Below are 24,381 nucleotides of genomic sequence, written 5' to 3'. Positions count from 1 at the left end.
GCTTGCTTATAAATCTAAAATCACTAGATATTAGAAGGACTATTCTCTCCATTACTTTCCTCTTCGATTTGATAAATGGGGTTATTGACTCCCCATCGCTACTCGAGAAAATCAATTTCAATATTCCTCAGCGAAGTTTACGGAATCATGATTTTTTCCGGTTAGGGATGGCACGAGCTAATTATGCTTCCAATGCTCCGATTTCTAGAACTCTGGGTGATTTTAATTCGCTTTCAAATCATACTGGCCTGGATTCCTGTTCCACAAAGAATCACTTCAAATTGGTGCTAAATGAATTGTTGAACTAAATTCTTAGTATTAATCTAATCTTCTTCTGTAAATTATAAAAAATGTATTCTTTTTCTTTCACTCATTACAATTGAAACTAGTTAATTTATAAGTTTAATTTTACTTTGATTAATTTATTCAGCATTAATCTGTTTTTCATAGTCTGTAAGAAATACTGTATTTTTAGACTATTAATTAATTAAATAAATAAATAAATAAATAAATAAAATAAATACAAGTATGTGAATTTATATACAAATGCGCATATACATACATATATATGCTCACTCAAGTAGGACAGAGCCAGATGTCGAACGTTGCCGAACGCGGGGGCCGATTGTGCTCTTTGTCGTTCGTTCCGCGCTCTCGCTTGCAGTTCAAGCACATTAGCTTACATTTGCTTGCGTACGGAATAGATTCGTATATTTGATATGTCCATATGACTGGTATGCATCTTTACATATAGATTTGTTCTTTTTGAAAATTGCGCGAAATTGTATATGTACCATATATGCATGTTTATATACATATATTAGTATACAACATATCTTATAAGGTATATGGTAAATATTACCATACATTTTTTCCTTCATATATAATAAAAATTGCGCGAAATTGTATATGTATATGCATGTTTATATACATATATTAGTATACAACATATCTTATAAGGTATATGGTAAATATTACCATACATTTTTTCCTTCATATATAATAAAAAAATTATTAATAATAACATTAAAACAACAGGTATTATTAACAAACTTGGTTTTATTTTTCAAGTGAATCAAATTAATAATAATCAATAAGAAGGCATATGCAAATATAAATACGTGAATTTACATATGTACATATGCGCATATACATACATATATACGCTCACTTAAGTAGGAGAGAGCAAGATGTCGAACGTTGCCGTTCGTTTGCTTTGTCGTTCGTTCCGCGCTTTCGCTTGCAGTTCATTCAATGCAATGAGCAAGGTAACGACAAATGAGCAAGGTAACGGCAATGAGCAAGGTAACGACATATGAGCAAGGTAACACTAATGAGCAAGGTAACGACATATGAGCAAGGTAACACTAATGAGCAAGGTAACGACACATTTTTTCGTGCGTGCAGCCTGTTAAATCGAATTATAAGACGTTATCACGTCAAAAAATACAAAATATGCCTCTTATACGCGTTCGAAGATTCCATTTTATTTTTTAACAACACGAGCTTCTATCCGCGATTAAAATCACTTGTTGAATGCACAATATATCAAAGAAATTATTTTTTGTATGCAATTATTTTTTGTATGCAAAAATCGTACAAAAGTGAAATTATGGGTAAAATACGCACGAACTTATGGACTGACCGATATATGGGTATTTCCAAACTGGCGTGACGTGACATTTGTATGACTAAATGTAAAAAAAAATGTAAAAAAAATGCTTTACTTAACATTTCGAAACATTTTATATGAATAGTTGCATTGTAATAAAGGGGACTTTATTTTAGTAAACAAGTTACCGAAATTTATTAACAACACTAAATAATATAAGCTAATATATAGGGTGGCGTGACGTTACAAAAAACAAAAAGTCCCCCTTATCTTGAATTTTGAAAAAGCATAATTCTTCGAATTTTGTAGAACTATTCGAGTGAAACTTTTTGTCAGGATATTTAAATATTTAAGGTTCACATTCCGATTTCCTGTTTTAAAAAAATGGTTTCGGTTTTTTTTTACCACACAAAGTGTCTGGCGTGACGTTACCTGACGTTATGTTACTGAAATTTATATAAATTATTGACGTGATAACGTCTTATAATTCGATTTAACAGACTGCACGCACGAAAAAATGTGTCGTTACCTTGCTCATTAGTGTTACCTTGCTCATTTGTCGTTACCTTGCTTATTTATCGTTACCTTGCTCATTTGCCGTTACCTTGCTCATTTGTCGTTACCTTGCTTATTGTCGTTACCTTAAATGAACTGCAAGCGAAAGCGCGCAACGAACGACAAAGCAAACAAAGCAAACGAAAGGCAACGTTCGACATCTTGCTCTCTCCTACTTAAGTGAGCGTATATATGTATGTATATGCGCATATGTACATATGTAAATTCACGTATTTGTATTTGCATATGCCTTCTTATTGATTATTATTAATTTGATTCACTTGAAAAATAAAACCAAGTTTGTTAATAATACCTGTTGTTTTAATGTTATTATTATTAATTTTTTTATTATATATGAAGGAAAAAATGTATGGTAATATTTACCATATACCTTATAAGATATGTTGTATACTAATATATGTATATAAACATGCATATACATATACCATTTCGCGCAATTTTCAAAAAGAACAAATCTATATGTAAAGATGCATGTAAGTCATATGGACATACCAAATATACGAATCTATTCCGTACGCAAGCAAATGTAAGCTAATGTGCTTGAACTGCAAGCGAGAGCGCGGAACGAACGACAAAGAGCACAATTGGTCCCCGCGTTCGGCAAAGTTCGACATCTGGCTCTGTCCTACTTGAGTGAGCATATATATGTATGTATATGCGCATTTGTATATAAATTCACATACTTGTATTTGCATATGCCTTCTTCCTGTGTGCATGGTAATGAACCATTTCTCTGTTGAGAATAAACGATGATAGGAAAAATAGGAAATGAAAGGGAGTGTTTCAAGTGTAATGTGTCTTGAGAAAGTCAAATCGATGATGATGCCTCTTAGTGTTGTTGACTTATTAACGTCTGATGCACAATCGAAATTGAAGATATCTTTCATGAATTTGATAAATGTTTCGTCATTTTTCACGTTTGCGTAAATGTAACTTGACTTATTCCATTGCAATTCCATTTACCTCCGCCTCCATATCCATACAAAATATCTATCAAACAAATAAAATTAAAATTTTGTTTTGAAAATTGCAACCATTCCATCAATATTTTCTTATGACGTTGTCACGTTAAACTATCGTCAGTAAACCGACTTTACAGACAACCTCTTTTTTTTGTTGATATACCAATTTTTAGATTTTTTGTAGAAATTTCAAATAGAAGGGGTGTATGTAGATATTCAATTCGGGTTAGCGCTGTGATTTTGATGTTTTGAGAAAATAAACCAAATAAATAGGCACATAACTTTTGACGTTTAAAAATAAAACATGAATTTTTTGTCAAAAATACGATTTTGTTTATTTAAATACTCCAAGTTAATTTTATTATTATACAACACTTTTATGTGAAAACGCAGTCTCGGCTGCTTTTATTTGCCTGTCTTCGCTGCTTGATAAATGATGAATTTTATGTATTCCAGAAATTTTCGGCAACTCATTCCACTTTTCTATTAGCAAAACAGAAAACTCTTCTATTTACTGTGTGGGACTAAGTTAACTCCAAATATATGATTTCGAGCACATTGGTAAAAAGAAACTGCAGTATCCAAAATTATATTTTTCGTTTTTGTTACCTGCCAAACTTTTCGTTTTATCGTTGCTCCTACGCCATCGACCGCACCTTTACCATGAGAAGTTGCAAAATAATTCCACTCTAAAACTTTGCAACCAAATTCAAAAACAAAATCTGGCAGGCTTCGCGAAATATACTTATTTTTAAACTGAGAGCTACTTCCATCCGAAAAAATATAAATATTTTGAAATTGCCCATGTTCTTTTTTGTTTTGTTAAAAAACAGCACACATCGAATTTATTGTGAGTGAGTTTGTCACTGATTATAGAGTACGATTTTACTTCGCCAACCAGCCAAGCAACGCAAGTGAAAATGGTAACTTGACGGTAGCTAAAATGTGCGCTTTGCACCTCATTTTGACAAGTTAACCTATAATTCTCTGCGAAGTCAATTTGAAGAATTAGATCGTCGGAGCTAATGCCATTTTTTTTGCTTTCGAAATAGTTTTGTTGGGAACGTTTAATAAAAAAAGTGGCGTTTAAACAAAGGTAACTGGGCATCTATTGTAGTTCGTACAAAAGATCAGACAAAGATCCTTCGGTGTATGTCAAAGCAATGCGGTCTTCAACTTTGCGCCAATGTTTCCATTTAACAGATTCATCCATCAATGGCCAATATTTTAAGGGCACTAATTCATTTCTTACATCCTGAACACAATGTTTGCACTTGTTCATCATACATTTTTCGTTTTTAATGTTGCAACAAGCAGATTCGAGAAATTTTTCAAAGTTGGATGAAAAAGATTTTATAAAATCTGCACTGCTTTCCAAAACAAATGCAAAATTGGCGTGATGCTTACAAACACACATATTATGTGGTATCTTGCATGATAGTTGCACATGTTTTGGTCGCAATTCGTAAAATGCAGACTTGCTAACGAAATTAGTAGTTTTCTCCAATTTGTAGAGTTCGTACGACTCTGCAACAGATAGCACCATAAAACGCTTTGCCAATACTTCCCCATCGACAATCAATGTGTCCTTTCTACCTGCGGTTTAGACACTAATCATCTCTTTTGTATAACAAATCAACAATATACCTTTTTTTCTGTGGGTCGGCCGGCAAAGCAGTTTTGGCTTTTTTTAATGCCTTTCCTATTGTTTGCCTGCATTTATAGGGCTGATTGGCTTCAGGGCTATATTCTTTGGCACATTCATTTTTCTTTCTCAGGCGAAATGCTTGTTGTCTTTTACAATTTTGTTTTCTTATTGCATTACTTTTATGCTTGCTGGATTCTAACCTTTTTCTGTACTTTGATGCCCTCTCTTTTGCTTTTAAACGGCTTCTCTCTAGCCTCAGTGGGTCAGTTTTTAGTTTTTCCCTATAGCACTTTGAGTATTTTTTACAGTTACTCGAAGAATCCATGTACATAAGACATGATTGAATTATAATTCAGAAAAAGCCATTACCTATCGAGAAAATTACTTACAATATGGCGTGACGTTACGAAACTTTGAAGCTAAATACGACAGAAATTCCTTGCTTAAATGGCGTAATTTTTAATTTAATTTGTAAACTTTATCAACTTTTATTAAAATACCAAATTATTTGCATCTATAATCGCCAGCGCAGTTATAATAAGACTAAATAGCATCTGTATGGCGTGACGTTATTGATGAATATCTTTTAAAAGTAAATGCAAAATTTACCGTTAATTGAAACGTGACTGCTCTTTTACATTGGTTTTACGCCTAGTTGTTGTCATTGCCAAATTGTAGCTATTAGAGTTGAATTGCAGAGTTACTCTTAGAAATTTAAACAGCAAAGAGAAAACGCTCTTGTAAATAAAAAAACTGATCACCAAGTGAACATGAAATTTTTGTTCCGATAACTCAAGAACGCAATTAAGGAAAATTTTGAAAATATAACTTTTATGATTTTTAAATAGTTTTCCTTAATAAATCAAGGATTTTTTTTTGTTTAATCATAGTCTAGGTTTTCGGTTAAGGTAGACTTTTCTGTGGAAGTTCCCATATCCTAATTCCTGCTTCACATCTACAGCCAACTTTCAGGCTGGGAATCCAACTTTGGGATCCATCCTCACTTTTTGAACAATGTAATGCTCGCCGGAGCCATTAAAAGTTGTGTTTGAGGTACTTTGAATTTTATTTTCCACTCTAGTATTATGACAATTCGCTCAATGATGTGTTGCAAAGTAAAGGCACTAAAGTTGACTATTTCACCAAATTTTTCCGACCGATTTACCATTTTGTAATGGTGTAAAACCAGTTCTCGTTGTTGTATTGCTGTATGACGATCTCTACCAGGAATTATTTGATAATAACCATAAATGTTATCAAGAAGCATAGACATCAAACTACAGTTCCCGTTATGCGGTGCAGAAATGCCTGTATCAAATAATCAGTGACCGACATACATATTTCAGCCGTAGTTGCAATTACGCACTTGCAACGCAAATGCATATATGTATGTAGAAATATAAATGCGTATTAAAAAATGTTCAGTATTTATTTTAGCTTAGAAAATATTGCGGTAAATGAAATACGCTATCAAATAACCTGTGACCCCTGCACATAAGTATGCATATTTCGCACACTCACTATGGTTGCATACACATTTATGCCAGGAACAGGATACATAAGTAAGTATTTATGTATTTTAAATATGTAAATTTTCCATGCATTTTAAAATAGGTGAGTTCCGCTCTTGATGTATGTACTACATACACATGGATATGTAGTAGTAGTAGGTATTTTCATTATTGAAATCCATTAAAAATATAAACAAAGGATAAAACTGCAAAACAAAGGCGAATAGGAAGATTGGCCTTGAACTAACAGGAACTGCTTGCTGAGCAGTTTATTGTGATTCTTTACAGGGAGCATATGGGCATCTTCGTGTAGATATTGAAGTGGGGACATCAAGAGACATCCTGTCGCAGTCCTAATGGCAGTGCTACAACAACAACAACATACGTACATACATTTCAGTAAAAATTTTTATTCATTCAATGAAAAATTCCAAAAACGAACATTCAATATTTTTATCATATATCTACTTGTTATAGCTTCTGGTTATACGAGTATGTGTAAAATTACTTCCCATAAATAAAATGTGCATGCAATTGTATGTGTGCATGTACATATGTATTGTATGTGCGCACAAGTGCCAAAATTAGTTTGATTCACGCCTTCAAAATCAGAATTTTTAGGGTACATGAGCGCATTAGCTTGTAAATTCGTACACGTGTACAATTACTAAATTAGTGTTCTCTAAATAAAGCTCACTTCAATTTGGCAGGCTGTTAATTAAACATAAAGAAGTCCACAAAGTTTAAAGAATATAAAAACCAACCTGAAATGTCTACGCCAAACATAAACTTTGGATTATTCTCTGCTATCGAACTTTCTAATACAACAAACGGTGCGACAACGTTTACGCGAAATAACAGCGACGGGAGTAACAGCGATACCAGCAGCAACAGCAACAGTAAAGCAATGAACAGTGGCGAAGTTGCTCGGGATGGCATCATAAAAATAACCAACCTGACAAAAGTACAGCCACAGACAAACGACAGCCACTGCTCCAAAAGTATCGTCACTGAGACAGCGAAAAGGCCTATCACACCGGTAACAGAGCGAAAGTGTGGCAGTAAAAAGGCGAATTGTGCGGGAGATAAGCTTACGCAATTTTCAAATAATGCAGAGCTTGAATACGAGTTCGCCGAAACTAACAATGCAATAATTTCGAATGCTGGGATTGCAACTCCGAGTGGGATGAGACAAGATTTTAAATACGACACTGTCCCTCCGGTGGCAACAACGACATCTGGATCGTTAACATATGAGCACCAAGCGCAAATTAAGATGTTAAATTTAAGTTTTGAAAACATTTGCTATGGTGTCAACACAGGTTTCTTCCAAAGAGGTTAGTACTACTTATGAATATAAGTCAAATAAAGCATATAAGCATGAATCTATTTTATTTAGTATGCCCACATATTTCTTTCTAGTTGCAAAAAAGATTATTAGAGATTCTCACACAAATTTCGTTAGTTTTGTGGTTTGTTAGTTAGCAATTCGGCAAATATCTTTTGCTGTGTACGACCTTTTTGATTTATTTAATTTTATTATATTACGGCGTATTTTAAAACAAAAAAACTTTAATTATAGCGAGAAAGCAAAAAAAAAAAAAAATTTCAATTAACAAAAAGCGCCGCGGCATATACGTACTTCGATTTCGACATTCTCAGCCAAAAAAAATGGAAATAAAAAATGTTTGGCCGGATTCCGATCATTGACCATTGGAACGCAGGTAATGAGTTTGAAAAATGAATATGAGAAGAAATTGCAGAGGTACTAATTAATGGTGGTTAGGGCAAGCATAGGTACTTCACACCAAAACTCAAAATACAATTATGTAAATGCGCAAAACGGAATAACGGAAAATGTAGGAAAATAATTTTTTCAATATACACTAACGATATTAATTCCTACACATCTTCACCCAATTATTAGTCCAATTTCGTCATAAAAAATTTCTAAAATATAATAGTACCTGTTAAGCTCTGTTGCTGTTGGGAATGCATTGGGAAAGCATTAGGTGCTTACACTTGTGCTCACATAATTAGGTAATTATTCTTTTTACAATAATCGCAATATTTCTCATGCCAAACCTGTGTCGTTAATTTTTGATAAAAGTATAGTTCGCTGTATAATAAAAACCTTATAAATCCAACTTCAAAACATTATATAAAATTCAAAAAAAGTCTTTACGTAGAATCTTTAGGAAACTCCTGGGTATGCACTTTAATAGCGCATTCAATTTTAGTACAATAAAGAATAAGTTTGTAATCTCTTAAAATCGCGTTGATTTTTGACAACTTTGTTTTGGCATACGATGTTGGGTGTTTTCTTCCATACAAAAGGCTTCCAAATATGTTACTGTTGAAAATACTATATTTACCAGAAACCTACCGAGATATTTGATGCTTATTACAATTTAAAAATGTAACTTATGTCAATTTATTTTTTTTATTACAAATGAAAAGATTTTTTTGGTACTAATAATAAAATAAAATAAAATATACCTTCGCTGTTTTACAAAATTAACTACCCGACTCGTTTTTTTCGTGTTTTGAATAAAACTTTCATATTGCGTAAAAATTAACTTTTTTGCTTTAAAAATCTTCAGTTAATTTTAAAGTTTTAATGGTATATTAGCTACGATCGAAGTTAAAGCTAAACAATCTTATTCGCACGTACGAGATTATAGGGCTTACTTCAATTTGGAATTTACGTTAAAGTCGTAAAGGGCGTATATGTTGTAAATTCGCAAATGTAATTATGTCTGCTCTCTGTTCTTTACTGTAGTACCAAGTCTTACTGCATTGGGCTTCCTAATATTTGTGTATACAAAAATACTTAATTAGCCCTTACTTTAGTTAAATTGCATGGGAGAGTCGTTGCACTTTTAATAATACTTTCGCAATACATATACAAAATAAAACAGCTAAACACACTCGTGGAATATATAAAGATTACAAAAATACACGCAAGGTAGGCCTCAAAAGTTCCTGAACTGCCTTCATATCTCATCAACCGGTGGCGCCTTTTAGATATAGAGGAACGATTCGATATCCAAAAATACGTTGAAGTTGTAAGTGAATTCATAGAAAAGAGCTAAAATCTCGATTGCGTTGTATCTCAGTTTTATAAAGTTTTTACTTACTGTAATGAAACTTAGCGCTTATTGCACGATAACACACCGGCTCATCGTCCAATATTAATAACGGACTTATGGACAAAATATAGCATTCTGTCAAACAACCATGTTGCATAAGTCTATTAAAATGCTCTCGACTGCGCAAAGCAGTGCACAGGGTCCGAAGAAAACCATTTTGTTAAAATAAATTAAATTTGCTAAAATCTCTTTTTTATTCCCTTAAGTTTGTGCCAGCCTGGGAACTTTTGTGGCCGACCTTGTATATTAAACGAGTCTATTGTTCACGTACAATATTTTTAATATTGTTATAAAACACAAATAAGATCGCACCTGGAAGTTAAGCAGAAAAATTTCAAAGTGGGACAGTTATTACAACCGTTGACATAAATACGGAAAGCAGTTAAATAAGAATATTTGCTGGCGGAGAAGCGCGGAATGGTATCGGTTATAAACTTACTGCAGAGTGCGTATACATACTTACATGTTCAAATAATCTTAACTTTACTTAACTTACACATAAATGTATACATACAGATATAATGCAGCATTTTAGTCGACTGATAACCAAAATAACTGCTAACAATGTTTTTTGTTTTTTTTTTTATCTGGACCTTTGATCCGAAAACCCGTTTCGATAGGTTGAGGCATATTCTTGCTTGTAATCGTATTCATTTATAGTAACTAAACAAATAGTAATGTCGTTTTGACCAAGATTTAGTTAGTCATTTAGTTAACTCTTTTATGTGGCTGTTCAAAACAGCATGCAACAAGGATTTTTATACAAGTTTAGAAGTGCATCTTGAACTAATAAATAAATGAAGAAATAAGTTAGCAGTTCGACCTTAAGGTCAACTGTGCTCTCTACTCTTCACAATAATTCACACAGGCCTTGCACTTTCAATAAATATAAGTTGGTAACGGTGCTTCCCTTCCAGCCGTACAAGACCCAGATGATTACTACTTCTTCTCGGTATGGCACCATATTCGAGGAGCAAGGAAATATCTGGAGGAGGCTGAGGAAATCTTATGAGTGTACCCTCTCAATAAGGACTTTGCTTGACGTGGCTCCACAGAAAGGTACCAGCATCTTAACCTTCGGTAGACACACCTATTTTTTGACGTAAACGACTCACTTGGGTGAATTTCACGCTAATTCATGAATTTTTTTCCACAAACAGAGTTAAAGTTTTTATTTACACCTTTTTTATCAGAAATAGGTTTTGCGTTTTAAAGAAAAAAGAAATGTATCGAAATCATTTCTTGGACACGTGAAGCTCACACACGTCTTGCTCCTCTAACGGTAGGCCCCGGAAACTAGCTGTTTCGAAAGGTTGGGTCCAGAGGGAGAGGGGTGTTAGATGAGTGGGTTTGATGCGGCATGTGAAGAGGTGGTTAGTGTCGTGCGGGGTGCCTTCTATATCGTCATCATCATAGTTTGGTGCTAAAGTTTCTTGTAAGCTTTGGCCTGCTGACCAGTACCCCTCCATGCTGCTCTATGCGTTCCCGCTTCCTTCCAATTCTTTAGATTTACCTGTTCCAGGTCTTCTTTTACTTCATCTATCCACCTCGATCTCGGTCTTCCTCTTGCTTTATTTGTGTATGCATTCACCTCCAGAACTTTCCTTTGGGCTCTTGAACTGTCCATTCTCATAGCGTTTTATAGCTATCGTATTCGTTGCGCTTTAATGTTACGTACTACATTTTCGCCATTAATAAGTTCGTCCGGTTCATCATTCCAACGTATGCGCCATTCGACTTGTGCATTTCTGACTGCGCCAAATATTTTTCTGAGAACTTTCCTTTCAAATATTTGCACTATTTTCTTTTCTTTTTCACTCAGCGTTCATATATTAGCTCCATAGCAGAGCACCGGTCGGACTACGGTTTTATACAGTGTCACCTTGCAGGGTCTGTTAAGGAATTCTGATTTGAAAAGTTTTGTAAGTGATGTGTACGCTCTATTAGCTGCTTGAATTCGTTTTTCTATAGTAAGACTCACCGAATTATATGTCGCCAGTTTGAAGTCTAGATATGTGAACGTCCTTACTACTTCAAATTTGTATTTTCCAATATCAAGCTCTTTTCGTGGCTATATTCTATATATCGATATATCATACGTTGTAGTTCAATATGCATTTAAAAAACTACACTACTAATTATTTTGCTACCTGGAAAGCTTGCATGTGTAAAGCTTTTCTCAGTATCATTTTCCGAAAATTCAATGTGCCTCGAAGTCTAATAAAAACTTAAAAATTTACTATAAATAACTTTAACTTTAGCTTTAGCTCTTTAACAAATCGCTCCATGTACCTCAGTATCAAGTGAAATGATCTCAAAGGCGGAATTGGGGCCTCAAAAACCCTGGGTGGGATCCCTTTGCAGAAATAGCAGAGGAATTTGTAAAGCCAATCAACGACGATTTGGTTGTTGCGCAGTTTATAAGCTGAAGAATTTGATCGAAGCCATCTATCTGGTTCAGATGATGTAGCAATACATATCTTTTTTAAATACATTGTTTATATTCAAACTTTACATTTAAATATTTTGCGTGATATAACCATAACGCATAGAGTGGTACCCATTGCTTCGTTGTTATTGTTTGGCCATTGTACTTTTAAAAGTCATTGGCACTGGCTGTAAAAGCTTGGCAAATTAAATAAATTTTTCGCCCCGACCTAAATTGGTAAATGCGTGTAAGACGAATTTACAAAAATCGACGTAAGTACATATGTAAATCCATTTTTACTTACTTATTCATATGAGCGCATGCGTGGGCAAACGGTAAAGGCAAACGACCTGAATCGAAAATAAATGCATACTTGCATAAATTTTTAAAATATAAAATACTATTTAGAATTTTTATCAAAATGAATATCATATTTTACCTTAGAATTTTATTGTAGATACTTTCAATACTGTAGATGGAAACGATGTTCCATATGTCGTCATTGGGAATAGCAACAATGCTTAAAGTCCTGATAGATTTAGTTATCAGCGCCCACACAGATTGTTGCAAATATAGGCTATGGGATATAGACAAGATTATATACGACTGCACCTTATTAATATGGGACGGCTGCACCAAGGCTAATTGAAAAGTAGAAAAAACCGTTAATCGAACCCTCCGATATACTCAACAAAATGATAAGTCCAGAGATAAAGTTACGAATCCTTTATTGTTAAGGTTAGGACATACCATAACAGGCATAGGATTAGGCATACATTAGCAGTTGTATCGCAAGGAGCTCGCCCGGATGAAATAACAGCTTGCTCGAAGATCTCAAGTATGTGCATTAAGAGTATATGTATCTTGAAACGCTCTCACGCATTTGATCTTCAAAGATAATCACATAAGAGATATATAGGGTTATTCAATAGGTGCGCTTCAACTTTTTTCCGATAGGGAGGGCGAACGACGCAATATTTTTTATTTTTCGCTTGTCATTTGTAAACTTCATAAGTATACATTTCATCATGGAACGCTACACACTTGAGCAACGATTGCAAATCGTGCAAATTTTTTATGAAAATAATCATTCTGTTGCTGCTACTTTAAGAGCATTACGGCCATTTTACGGTCCATTTAACAACCCGTCCCGTTTTGGGGTTATGTGAAGTCATTGGTCTACAGTAACAAGCCGGCGACGATTTGTGAGCTCAGAGCCAATATTGAACGCGAAATTGCTGGAATTTCGGCCGATTTATGCAAAAGAGTGGTCGAAAATTGGGTTCAACGATTGGACTTCGTAAAACGTGCACGCGGTGGTCATGCAAAAGAAATCGAATTTCATACTTAAATGTATATGTTCAAACTCGATAATAAAAAAATTAGTTAAAAAAGTCAAACCGTTTGTGTTTTATTCAAAAAAGTTCAAAAGTTGAAGCGCTCTTACTGAAAAACCCTATATAAGTTTTGATGAAAGAAATGCCAGATGATAAAGTTAGGCTCTCAAAAATAAAACTCTGTCTGTCCGTTTGCCTGTTAAAAACGCTTATCTCAAAAACTAATATACTTGAATACTTTTCTGGGTGTTAACTAGCTTATGGCAATAAATCGGCTTATTCCATCAAAATGGTTTCACAGAGATATCTTAATCATTTAATTGTACTTTCTACTCAGCCTGTGACTGATACTTATCGTGCAAATTAGTTATTCTAATCTTCTAATTTCGTCCTCAATGATATTTATGTATTGTATAATCTGTACGAGTTCAAAACAAGTCAAAGTTTTTGCACGTAGAATATAAGAGCTTTCATAGCACACACTTCCCACTCTGATTCCATTTTTATTAGAAAAAGGAGAAACGTTAAATGCAAAAAGAAGTTCTGAGCTACTCAGCACAAGAAAACGCTAACTCTAGGTTTTCAAGCTGGGCATAGCTAGTAATGAATATACTCGCCAACAATTTTCAATTGATATACGAAATGTGACCCTTGCTTTTGATTTAATACAAAGTAATGCTAACGAATCTTCCATTGTTTGAAATGTTTAAATTACCTCTGGACGAACCTTGGTCAATGAACCAGTGCATTATCTTAGTGGGAAACCCATGGCTTGTCCTCTCACCATTCGAATAGTTTTTTTATTCTTTCATGCAGTTGGGTGGTAATATTAATTAATTAATAATTTGTAATTCTTGAACCCGGGGTGGTGCACAAACCCATTAAAATCAAAGTAAATAATTGTAGTTGATTTGTGTTTTGACGCGAAACGGTGGCCCATAACTATGGTCCTATTGATGTTTTGATAGAAGAGATAGGTAGGTACTGCACTCGGAACAAATACTGCGCGCTATACGGTTGGTGGTCGATAGCGTTTGGCGCATGCGCACTTTTTATACAGCATCGCCAATTTCGTTATTTGATAGCCACATATACACGCTTTGTGGCTATTGCGGTTTAGCTAAGATAAGAAACCCTCCGCACAATAATTCCACTTATAAATGTGTAATATGAGAAATAAAGACGCTACAGTTTAAATAGTAGTTACTAATTCAATTTCATATGGACGTTTACTTGTATGTATATTACTAATTTGAATGTCACTTATAACACTGCGTTACAAAAACGAACTTTTTTTCTGTCCTATGAACCAAATATACTTTTTCGGAAAGGCGAGAAAAAATAAAAATACACGTGTATCGGCGATTTTCACGTACACGTCAGAATTTTTTTTTTTATGTATAAAATATAGAGCTCGTAGTCCGCCTGTGTGAAAAACTTTGGATAAATTTTTAACCCTTTTTCCGTGATCCAATCGCGCTGAATTTCTGCAGGCAGACTCGTGGAAATGGTTTTATTATGTAAAATTAAAAAAAAAATTGACTCAGATTTTCTTTAATTTTTTTTTTCTAAAAAAAAATTTTTTTTTTAATTTTCGGCATAACTTGAAGGGACTCCAAATTTTTAAACAACTTATTAATCTTTAATTTATTAAATGCTATCGAACAACGTGCATGGAAAGGCACAGTTGCCGTTATTGAGCAGTTTCTTGGCAACAAACGAGCTGACAATTATAAAAATATTGTTGCAGAAATGATTTCGGCATATGGCGAAATGGGCATATTAATGTCGATAAAGATCCATTTCCTTCACAATCATTTAGATTGTTTCCCTGGTGATTTAGGAGCTTGTAGCGATGAACATGGCGAAAGGTTCCATCAGGGCATTGCGGCTATTGAAAAGCGCTTTAAAGGGAAAGACATTACGCATGTGCTTGGCGAATACTGTTGGTCTATTTGTCGCGATACTGACACAAATGCTTACAAACGCAGAAATAAAACGCCTAAGTATCTTTAAAAGCATCAAAATTTTTAATGTAACAATTTTTAATTTTAATATAATAAAATTAATAAAAAAATTCGGGGTTTTATATCTTTATTGTAATGCGGAGTGAAATACCTTTCTTTTGATACCCACATCGGCATATCTCATGCAATTTTTTTTTTTTAATTTCGAATAGGTGGCAACCCTGTGAAACATTGTCAGTGGCAACACCTAGGTGAAAAGTCTAGAAATGTGATACACTATCTGTGTGCCCAATTTCATTCAAATCCGTTAAGCTAATCCTGAGATCGTGTGGCTATACAGATATGCATACAAGAATTGCTCGTTTAAAGTTATAAAATACAAAAAAAAAAAAAAAAAAATTGTGGCGTGTACATAAAAATCGCCGACACACGTGTATTTTTATTTTTTATCCCCTTTCCGAAAAAGTATATTTGCTTCATAGGACAGAATGTGTGTAACGCAGTGTAATCAATGATATTAAATTTAGAAGTACCGGCTAGTGCTTATTTTATTACTTGCATTTTCGCAAAATGCGGTTCTAGTTGAAATCTTGCAATTTTTGCGTGATAAGTGAACGGAAGAGTCACTTACTGCACTGGCATCATCCGCCTACCAACTATTATACTTGACGTGAATCTGGAGAATAGGTACTTGTAAGAGTACGCATTAAGCAATATAGTCTACCCAAATACATATATACACATGCATGCACAAATCTACTTACGTATATACTCGTACCCTCTATTTCAATAAAGAATTCCAGTTGTTCCAATAGGCTAAGGAAAATTGCTTATCTTATACAGATCTTAATGCAATAGTCGAGAGGAAAAAAGCAACGTCGAAAGCTAACTCTGCATATCGTAAATAAATTGTAGGTGACCCAGCTTCTATAACAGAAGTCCTTCTCTATTTAATGGAAAAAAATGTGCAAGAACCCACTATGAATTATATTCTAGATCCATATAGATATAGACCAATATTAAGGAAAATGTTAGTGATCTCAGCTTTGGCCGCGAAGTACTCAACTGCAAATTAGCCTCCTTCTTCAAATAGGGCATTTTTTTCCCACAAGGTACTGATGCGTATTCTTTCTACTTGCATTAAACATTCAGGTAGATTTTGCTTTTATGAATATTAATTGCAGTCCTTTAAGAATATTATATAAACATTTCGGATTAACACCTGCTCAGTATTTATAAGTACATTATTAACATCAGTACAGTCACTTCTGAATAGGAATTTACCAATACGGGTACTCATTCTATCTTGTAGCTTGCCATATCAATATGGTTTGCCCATGACTCAAAACGCCTTAAAGAGATGTACAGGAATTTTACATACATTTGTACAAATTATATTGAAATCACTCATTGTTGTCATATAAGTATACTTATAGGTATGTAGTGTATGTTGCTATAGGCATAGTCGTTTCTTTCTACTCTCGAAATCAATTTTACCACCAATTGAACCGCGCTCATTGAGTTTACATAATATTTGGTGTTACAAATTATATCTATATAGGTATGTATTATCATATTTTTATTATCGGTAAAAATTCACACTCGTTACACAAGCGTCTGATGTGAGTGCCTATAAATCAATATTTGTTGAAACATTCCTGTCTCTTCCGCGTAACTTAAGAAATATCTGACAATTTAGAAAGAAATCGAAATTACAACCCTGGGGATGGTACCTGTATAAGGCACCTTGGTCCACAATAATAAAAAAACACATCAACCCCAACTTTATGCAATTTGGTTGGGTGTTTTTCAAAGCAAACGGAGCCAAAAAATCCTTAAAGCACAGCATCTAACTTGGATGTAACTAAAAAGCAACTCAATCACAAATATATTAGTATAATTTCTTTACCTTCTGAAATAATCTGCCGATTGGAAATTAAGTGTGCTCTGCTAATCTATAAGAAGGCTTATTCTATGTGTGTACCGATCGCCTTGTGTTAAAGACTAAGCCCCACCGCAAGATAACAGATTGAACCTCAGCAGTGCAGCTTTCGATCTGCGTCTTTTTGGGTGATTGGCCGAGCTCCTCTCCTTGTTTCACAAATGGAGGGATCTACAGTTCTAAGCCGACTCCGAACGACAGATATTTTCTATGAGGAGCTTTTTCATGGTAGAAATATACTCGGAAATATATATATTGTTTAATAAACCCAAGCTAAAAAACAACAAATGCAAATAGTTCATTTATCTATAATTAACATTATTCAACAGAGTTTTTAAGTTATTTTAATAAAAATTATAATATTTCTAAGTTTATTTTGTACTGCTTGGCAACACTGTGTGGTGAGAGAGCAATCAGCTGGCAGAATCTACGGGAGTTTTCAAAAATCATGCGATAAAATCTACGATACTACGATACGGAAGGAAGTAATTTTTCATTTACATGGGGTTCTCATTAGTTTGATCGTAACAGCTGACAGGGGACTGCGTTTACGTCGGTGGCTGTTTCCAGCATTAGAAGTGAAGTAGATAAGTAAGTGATAAGCGAAGTATGTATGTATCTCCTGTGATCAAACGAATCATCAGCGAACTCGCGTTTTGATGTCTACATCTCTGCAGGCTTAATGGTGCTCACACTCACCAACGTAAACGTACGCCCGTATTAGCTGACACGATGAAAGAACCATCTATGATACTACGGAATGGAACGGTGGTGAGAATCCATTTACATGGGACTTTCATTAGTTTAATCGTGTCAGCTGAGACGGGCTTACGTTTACGTTGGTGAGTGTGAGCACCATTAAGCCTGCAGAGATGTAGACATAAAAACGCGAGTTCGCTAACGATTCGTTTGATCACAGGAGATACATATAGTACATACTTATACGTTTACTTATACTACATACGTTTACTTCGGAAAAAGTGATTCTTTCTCTTGCCTACTTGCGTTTCTTTGGACTGCAAAGACAATTGAGCAGTGAAGCCCTATCTCGACGAATAAAAACCACTCTTTATAAGTCTCTTGTTATGCCGGCCCTATTGTTTGGCGCCGTGGCATGTAAGATGATAACATGCGAAGGGCTGCTATACACAATAAGTTGGACATTTTTGAGTGCTTCTAATTTCTTGGCGGGCTACCGTATGTAAATGCGTAAATGCATGTGCACATGCACATACATATATACATATGCATGGGCGTACAGATACATACATATACATATACAGCCGGTTTCATTTCATAGGGAACCATTGATAATCGAGTCTACAAGGTTCGTAAATTATTTGTTTCATAATAAAAATTACGTTCTGTAAAATGGCAATGAAAACTGATAAAATTCTATTTATGGAAATATTGCCACGCTGTGATAAGACAAGCAATCAAAGGCGCTGTACTTATTTGTATTGAAATCCAGCTAAGACGACCGATTAACCTAAGAGATTAAAAAATAAGAAATTCCAAGCGCGAAGCCAAACATTTCCATTACAATGTTTTAAAAATATATGTTGCAGAAATTCTTAGAACTCTTTAGATTTGGACCCTTTCACAGTTTTACTCACTTTGCCAACTGAGAGGCGGTTGTCCTAATATACGCACTATGCAACTCATGCTCGTATATGTCTAAGCAATAACAAATGTGATTGATGATTTAAGCAGAAAAATCACTCGAAATACGCTTGACATTTTTGCGAAATTTTTTCTCTGAGCATATAAATTATTAAAATACGTAATTTTTGTATACAATCTGAAATATGTACGAATCTCATATATAAGTATATAATACATATATTCACTAATATAAATTTTCATTTCAGAACACAAGCAAATACTAAATGGCTTGTCGGGGGTGTTTCGCGCTGGTGAGCTGAGTGCAATCGTGGGACCTTCTGGTGCCGGCAAGAGTACACTGCTGAAAATTCTCTCCTCATATACGTAATGCAAAACCAAGTCCTAATATCATTAAATGCCCTTAACGTGTCAATCTCTTTGTTCTTTATAGGCTTTATGGCTTTTCGGGAGATATTAGAATCAATGGAAATTTGCGTGATGTGAAAACATTCAAGCCAAATGTTGCTTTCATAACTCAAGACACCACTCTGCAGCCGTTTTTGACGGTTAAGGAGGCAATGTATTTTGCTGCCAGTTTAAAACTTGGACAACAGGTGACCAAGACGGGGAAGCGGGAACAGGTTAAGACAAAAATGTTTTTATAATTTCGTAACCATTCAAATTTAAAAATGTTATTTTACAAAAATTTTAATAGGTGCTAAAAGTTCTGAAGGCCATGGGATTACTTGAGTGTCTTGGTACTAAAACGGGCAACTTATCGGGTGGTCAAAAGAAACGTTTGGCAATCTCTTTGGAACTAGTGAATAATCCTCCGGTTTTAATACTGGATGAACCCACAAGGTGAGTAAAGAAGATAATAACGGAGTGATATTGGTGGAAATCTTTACTGCGCATATAAGTTGCGCCTGCATATTTAAACAGCAGAAAATAATAATGTCTTCAAGGGCATCTCATACACCAATTTAAAATAGTAAGGAAAATCGGCTGTTGTAATCACAACAGACAGCCGAGAAATTTCACACTTAACTCTCAATCCTGATTAAATAAGCAAATCTGCATCAATCAGATATAACAGAGCAGTTGGATTCAATATCGACAATGATCGTTTGAGCTACTTCGAGTGCGTCCCTGAAACATTCTGACTTGTCTAACATAGGTGCCGTAGTGAACACGGTAATCAATTAAAAACATCAGTCTTATGAGGAGATTTGTTACTTTTCGTTTTAATGGTGGTTTTTTGTTTTCACAAATTCATATAATAAAAATTATATCCCAAAATATCTAAATATGTTATTGTAATATAAATACAAATATTTAATACAAATACTTAAATCGACTTGGCACTCTTCTCTGTCAACATTTCTTGCTTTTGTCAAAATATTTAGTAGCCGTAGCTTCAGTAACCAAATTAGTAAACATTCAATAAAACACCATATTTCGCTATGATAAACCAGAATTAATTTAGCTGAAAGTAAAATTCCTTGAAGCCACTTAAGTTGGTTTGCTAAAAATCCAGATATAAAAAAATTACTATTGTCTAAAACGACCTAATAAATTTGTATTCATTCATAGACAGATTATGAAAAATTATGCCAATAATAATAACAAGGCAGAACACTTCCAAGGAGGCCCATCAGTGGCGCTAGAATCGAAAGGAGCGTATATACACCATGAAGGAACCTACAATTTAATGCCACCTCCGAACGGCAGCTGGTTTTTTATGAGTAGCTTCTTTTTCGCTCGCAATTTTGCCATTGCCTGCCGAAGAGCGACCGCTAAGAAAAAGCCGTTTTTGTCATTTGGGGCTTCGAACCCAGACACCAACCAATCCGGCTACAACGGCTCACGAATGGCGAATGGGAATATGCAAAATATCGAATATTGAATAAGACTCGTCTACAGCAGTATACGAAAATCTTGCGCAGCCCATAATTTTAATGTGTGTGATTTTCTATAAGAGCTCTCAATTTTGTTTGGACATTTTCAAACAACTGGGGCGTATGAGCAACGAACATTTTCTGGCATGAGCTCCAGTATGATATATAAATTTTTTTCGAGTAATTTGAGGGAATCTTGTTTTTATTATTTTGAATTTTTGTCAGTTCTTTCTTTAAGTCTTACAAAATATTTAAAGATAGTGCTAACTTCGGCGGAAAGCAAAAGAAATGCTGGCAAATAAAATTAATAACTGTGTTTAGCTGCTAAAATTTTTCAAAAGCACGAAAACTTCGAACAAACATTTGAGCAGTTGAGCAATGAATGACATTCTAGCTCTGCTCGCACTGCACCATACCCGGGTATTTTAGAGTTCTATGCCTTCATTTATTTAATCATTTATATAAAATTGTTCTTTAACTGAAGCGAGTGGGTAATTAAAAAATGCAGTTAGCAGAGCAGCGCAGACAATTGTGTAGCAATGTCACTGTTTCACATTTACATATTATACTCGTACATATGCATATATATATTTGTATATTAATTTGCCTCTTTGAATTTTATAGTGGATTAGATAGCTCAACATCCAATCAGTGTATTTCCTTACTAAAATCACTGGCTTTGGAGGGACTCACCATCATCTGCACGATTCACCAGCCGAGCGGTATTGCATTTCAAATGTTCGATCATCTATATGCACTTGCCGATGGATCTTGCATATACGCAGGCAGACCAGGGAACTTGGTCTCATTTCTAGCGGAAAGCGATTTACATTGTCCTCAATCGTACAACCCTTGCGATTTTCGTAAGTGCTATATTTATGTACGTAAGTCGTCTCACAAATAATGCAATTAGTTTATTTCTTGTTTTGTTAGTGATGGAGATTGGAACAAATGATTACGGCCCAAACAATCAACGACTTATAAAGAAAATGCAAAACGGGCGCAATTCCGAGTACCGTCTTACCAATCGTGTAGAATCATCACCAAGTTTAACAACCGCTAATGCACCGCTGACACCAGTAAAAGAGACGCCATCGCTCGCGCGGGAGAGCAGTTGCAGGGTCAGCGAATATAAATATGGTCACAGATTATCAAAATCGAAAAAACCTAAAATGTCAATCGACACCGCACATCTGTGTAAGCGCGAGAATGTCTATCCCACGCCATTTTACCGTCAGTTAAGCATTTTACTAATGCGCACCTTTCTGCTCATTTGGCGTGACAGCTCACTCACAACTCTGCGGTTCGTCATTCATTTCGGTGCGGCGCTCCTCATTGGCCTCCTTTACTATGACATTGGCAATGATGCGACGAATGCGATCAACATATTTCGCTATGCTTTTTACACAATAATGTTCATCATGTTTTGCGCTTTCTCGTCGATCCTCACTAAATGTAAGATAAAATTTATATGTTTTTTATTTCAATTCGTTTATATTTTTTTCTTTAGTTCCTCTAGAATTTCCTATAGTTACGCGGGAGCATTTCAATCGTTGGTATTCTCTGAGGGCATATTTTATTGCGATTACTTTTGCGGATATACCAATTCAGATTATATGCACAAGCCTCTTTATATTTCCCACCTACTATCTGACTGGCCAACCAATGGAGCTTAAGCGCTTCGTTTTGTACTTTACTATCATCTTCCTTACGGCTCTTGTTGGGCAAAGTATAGGGCTCTGTGTAGGATCTGCACTGAATCTTCTCGTAAGATATTGTTTTTTTGGCCATTTTAAATTTTAATTCATATGGTTTCTTATTTCACAGCACGGCGCTATATTTGGACCTTTCTTCATTTGTCCTTTCCTGGCGTTTTCCGGTTTTTTCCTGCAACGAAAAGACTCGCCACTTTATTTGACATTTTTGTTCGATATATCATTCCTCAAGTACGCTATGGATGGTTCAATGATGGCGCTTTTTGGCTATGGCCGAGGTAAATTGGAATGCTACGAAATTTATTGTCATTACACGCATCCCGCCTTCTTTCTTCGGGACATGGATTTCGGCAATGCAAGCTATCAACTGGCTGCCATATTTTTACTATCGATATTTTTAGTGTTAAGAATTCTTGCATTCTATATTTTATCCTTCAGGATGAGGTTGTTTAGATGAGGTTTGATGTATGTGTCTTCATCCGAAGATTTTTCTAACTAGCCTGCTCTCCTTATATTGTACAAATTCGAATTGTACTGAATAAGTACAATATATAAATACATATGTAGCTCAGAATAAGCGCCTTTAAGTAGACAACGATCAGCAAGCACTGGAGCGATACATAAAAGTGTGTGATGTGATTTAAAAACAAAAAGTAGTTGTACGCGTGGAAAATTAGAAAGTTTTTTACTTTTTTGGATTAATGCAGTGATATGTGGAGTGTTTGTGTGATCTGCCTACCTTTATATTGAAAATTTAAGCTTTTCGTGAACTTTTTTCTTAGCCCAAAGATAAACTACCAAATAGAAAATTGTCAATTCTCAACACAATAGGTATTAATGCGGAAAGTTTGCTCAGATTTATCCAAATTGTATATAAATTTGTATTCACTCAAGTTAGGCGTGTTTCCATTTTCGAGGTAAATATACGCATTGTAAAATATTATTTTATTATATTTTTACATCCTTCATGCGGTTGCATTTTGTTATTGAAATCGGAAAAATAGTGGTTCAAAAGAAGTACTAAGAAAACAATAAGAGAATTCATACAATTTCTAAATTTTTAGAAAGAACTCATTGCTCCAATATTGTGATAGACTAGCTCTTAATCGCTAAGCACGTACGCTAACATTTTATAATGCCCCGTGTAAACGCCTAAAAATATGCAACTTTGGCACATTACTAGAATGTTTGCGAGAAGGAACTTTATTTTTAATAAATAAGCATTGAATCAAAGCTCGTTGAGGAATATACATACACACATACCTGTGTTCTACTTGCGTCAGTGATAATGACGCATTAATTAGTGATACATTCCTGAGTCCAAAAATATATAAGTTTTAACAAATTTTGTAATTTAAAAAATTAATTAAAAATGTCGGTTTAATAAAACTGTTTTATTTAAGAAGATTGGTAATACATATTTGTGGAAGAGTAATAAATGCTTAAAAATCAATTATTGGCTATTATGAAATTTTAGCTAATATGGTGAGGGGATTGAAGAAGTTTCGCTGTGCTTTAAATTATTTTTTATCAATAACTCACAATACCAAAGACTGTGGGACTCTTCATATTATCTCACTATTAATATTCACTGATATTTCATTTAGTTCAGCACAGACAAGTGTCGTCGTTTTGTTGCAATAATTAAAAGCTTTCAAAAGAACGCGTTTGTACACGCCCCCATGCCTACATACTTAATTGGTATTAACGATTATTAATTTATATAATATATAATAAAGATAAAAATAATAATAGTAAAGTTAGTTGAAAGATTAGATTCCTTGTGAAGTTTGCACTTCGATCTAAGTAGTAAATAAATAATAAAGTAATAGTACAAAAAGCGCCTTTTTATAAAATAAAATGCCTACGACAGTGCATCTTAAACAAGGAGCAAATAGATTCTGGAGTCAGCTTAGTAATAAATAATAATTTGTAAAAAACAATTGGCATCAAAACGGTGCTTTAGTGCTGCTTGAGGAGTGTCAGACCGGTACTTCAACCATTTAACTTATCTACCAGCTTAGTAAT

At 34.5% G+C, this 24,381-nt stretch overlaps 1 protein-coding gene across 8 annotated transcripts in view; it reads left to right on the top strand.

Annotated features, from left to right (window-relative positions):
* LOC128862684 (ATP-binding cassette sub-family G member 4) overlaps positions 1–23,806 on the top strand; it is a 35,876-nt gene extending 12,070 nt beyond the window's left edge. For 4 of the 8 annotated variants that reach the window (XM_054101339.1, XM_054101334.1, XM_054101340.1 and 1 more), the window contains exons 2-9: positions 7,020–7,646; positions 19,007–19,124; positions 19,192–19,381; positions 19,456–19,601; positions 21,263–21,501; positions 21,572–22,093; positions 22,149–22,405; positions 22,466–23,806. In XM_054101339.1, coding sequence (XP_053957314.1) covers positions 7,079–7,646; positions 19,007–19,124; positions 19,192–19,381; positions 19,456–19,601; positions 21,263–21,501; positions 21,572–22,093; positions 22,149–22,405; positions 22,466–22,810 — 2,385 coding nt within the window. In that variant the 5' untranslated portion in view covers positions 7,020–7,078 and the 3' untranslated portion in view covers positions 22,811–23,806. Of the gene's footprint in view, positions 1–6,235; positions 6,361–7,001; positions 7,647–19,006; positions 19,125–19,191; positions 19,382–19,455; positions 19,602–21,262; positions 21,502–21,571; positions 22,094–22,148; positions 22,406–22,465 lie in introns of all 8 variants that reach the window. The other 4 variants (XM_054101335.1, XM_054101338.1, XM_054101337.1 and 1 more) reach the window with 2 other exon arrangements.
* The last annotated feature ends 575 nt before the right edge of the window (positions 23,807–24,381 follow it).

This window comes from Anastrepha ludens, chromosome 5 (genome assembly GCF_028408465.1).
Source record: "Anastrepha ludens isolate Willacy chromosome 5, idAnaLude1.1, whole genome shotgun sequence".
Classification (NCBI taxonomy): Eukaryota; Metazoa; Arthropoda; class Insecta; order Diptera; family Tephritidae; genus Anastrepha; species Anastrepha ludens.
This window is presented reverse-complemented; position numbering and strand designations above follow the sequence as displayed.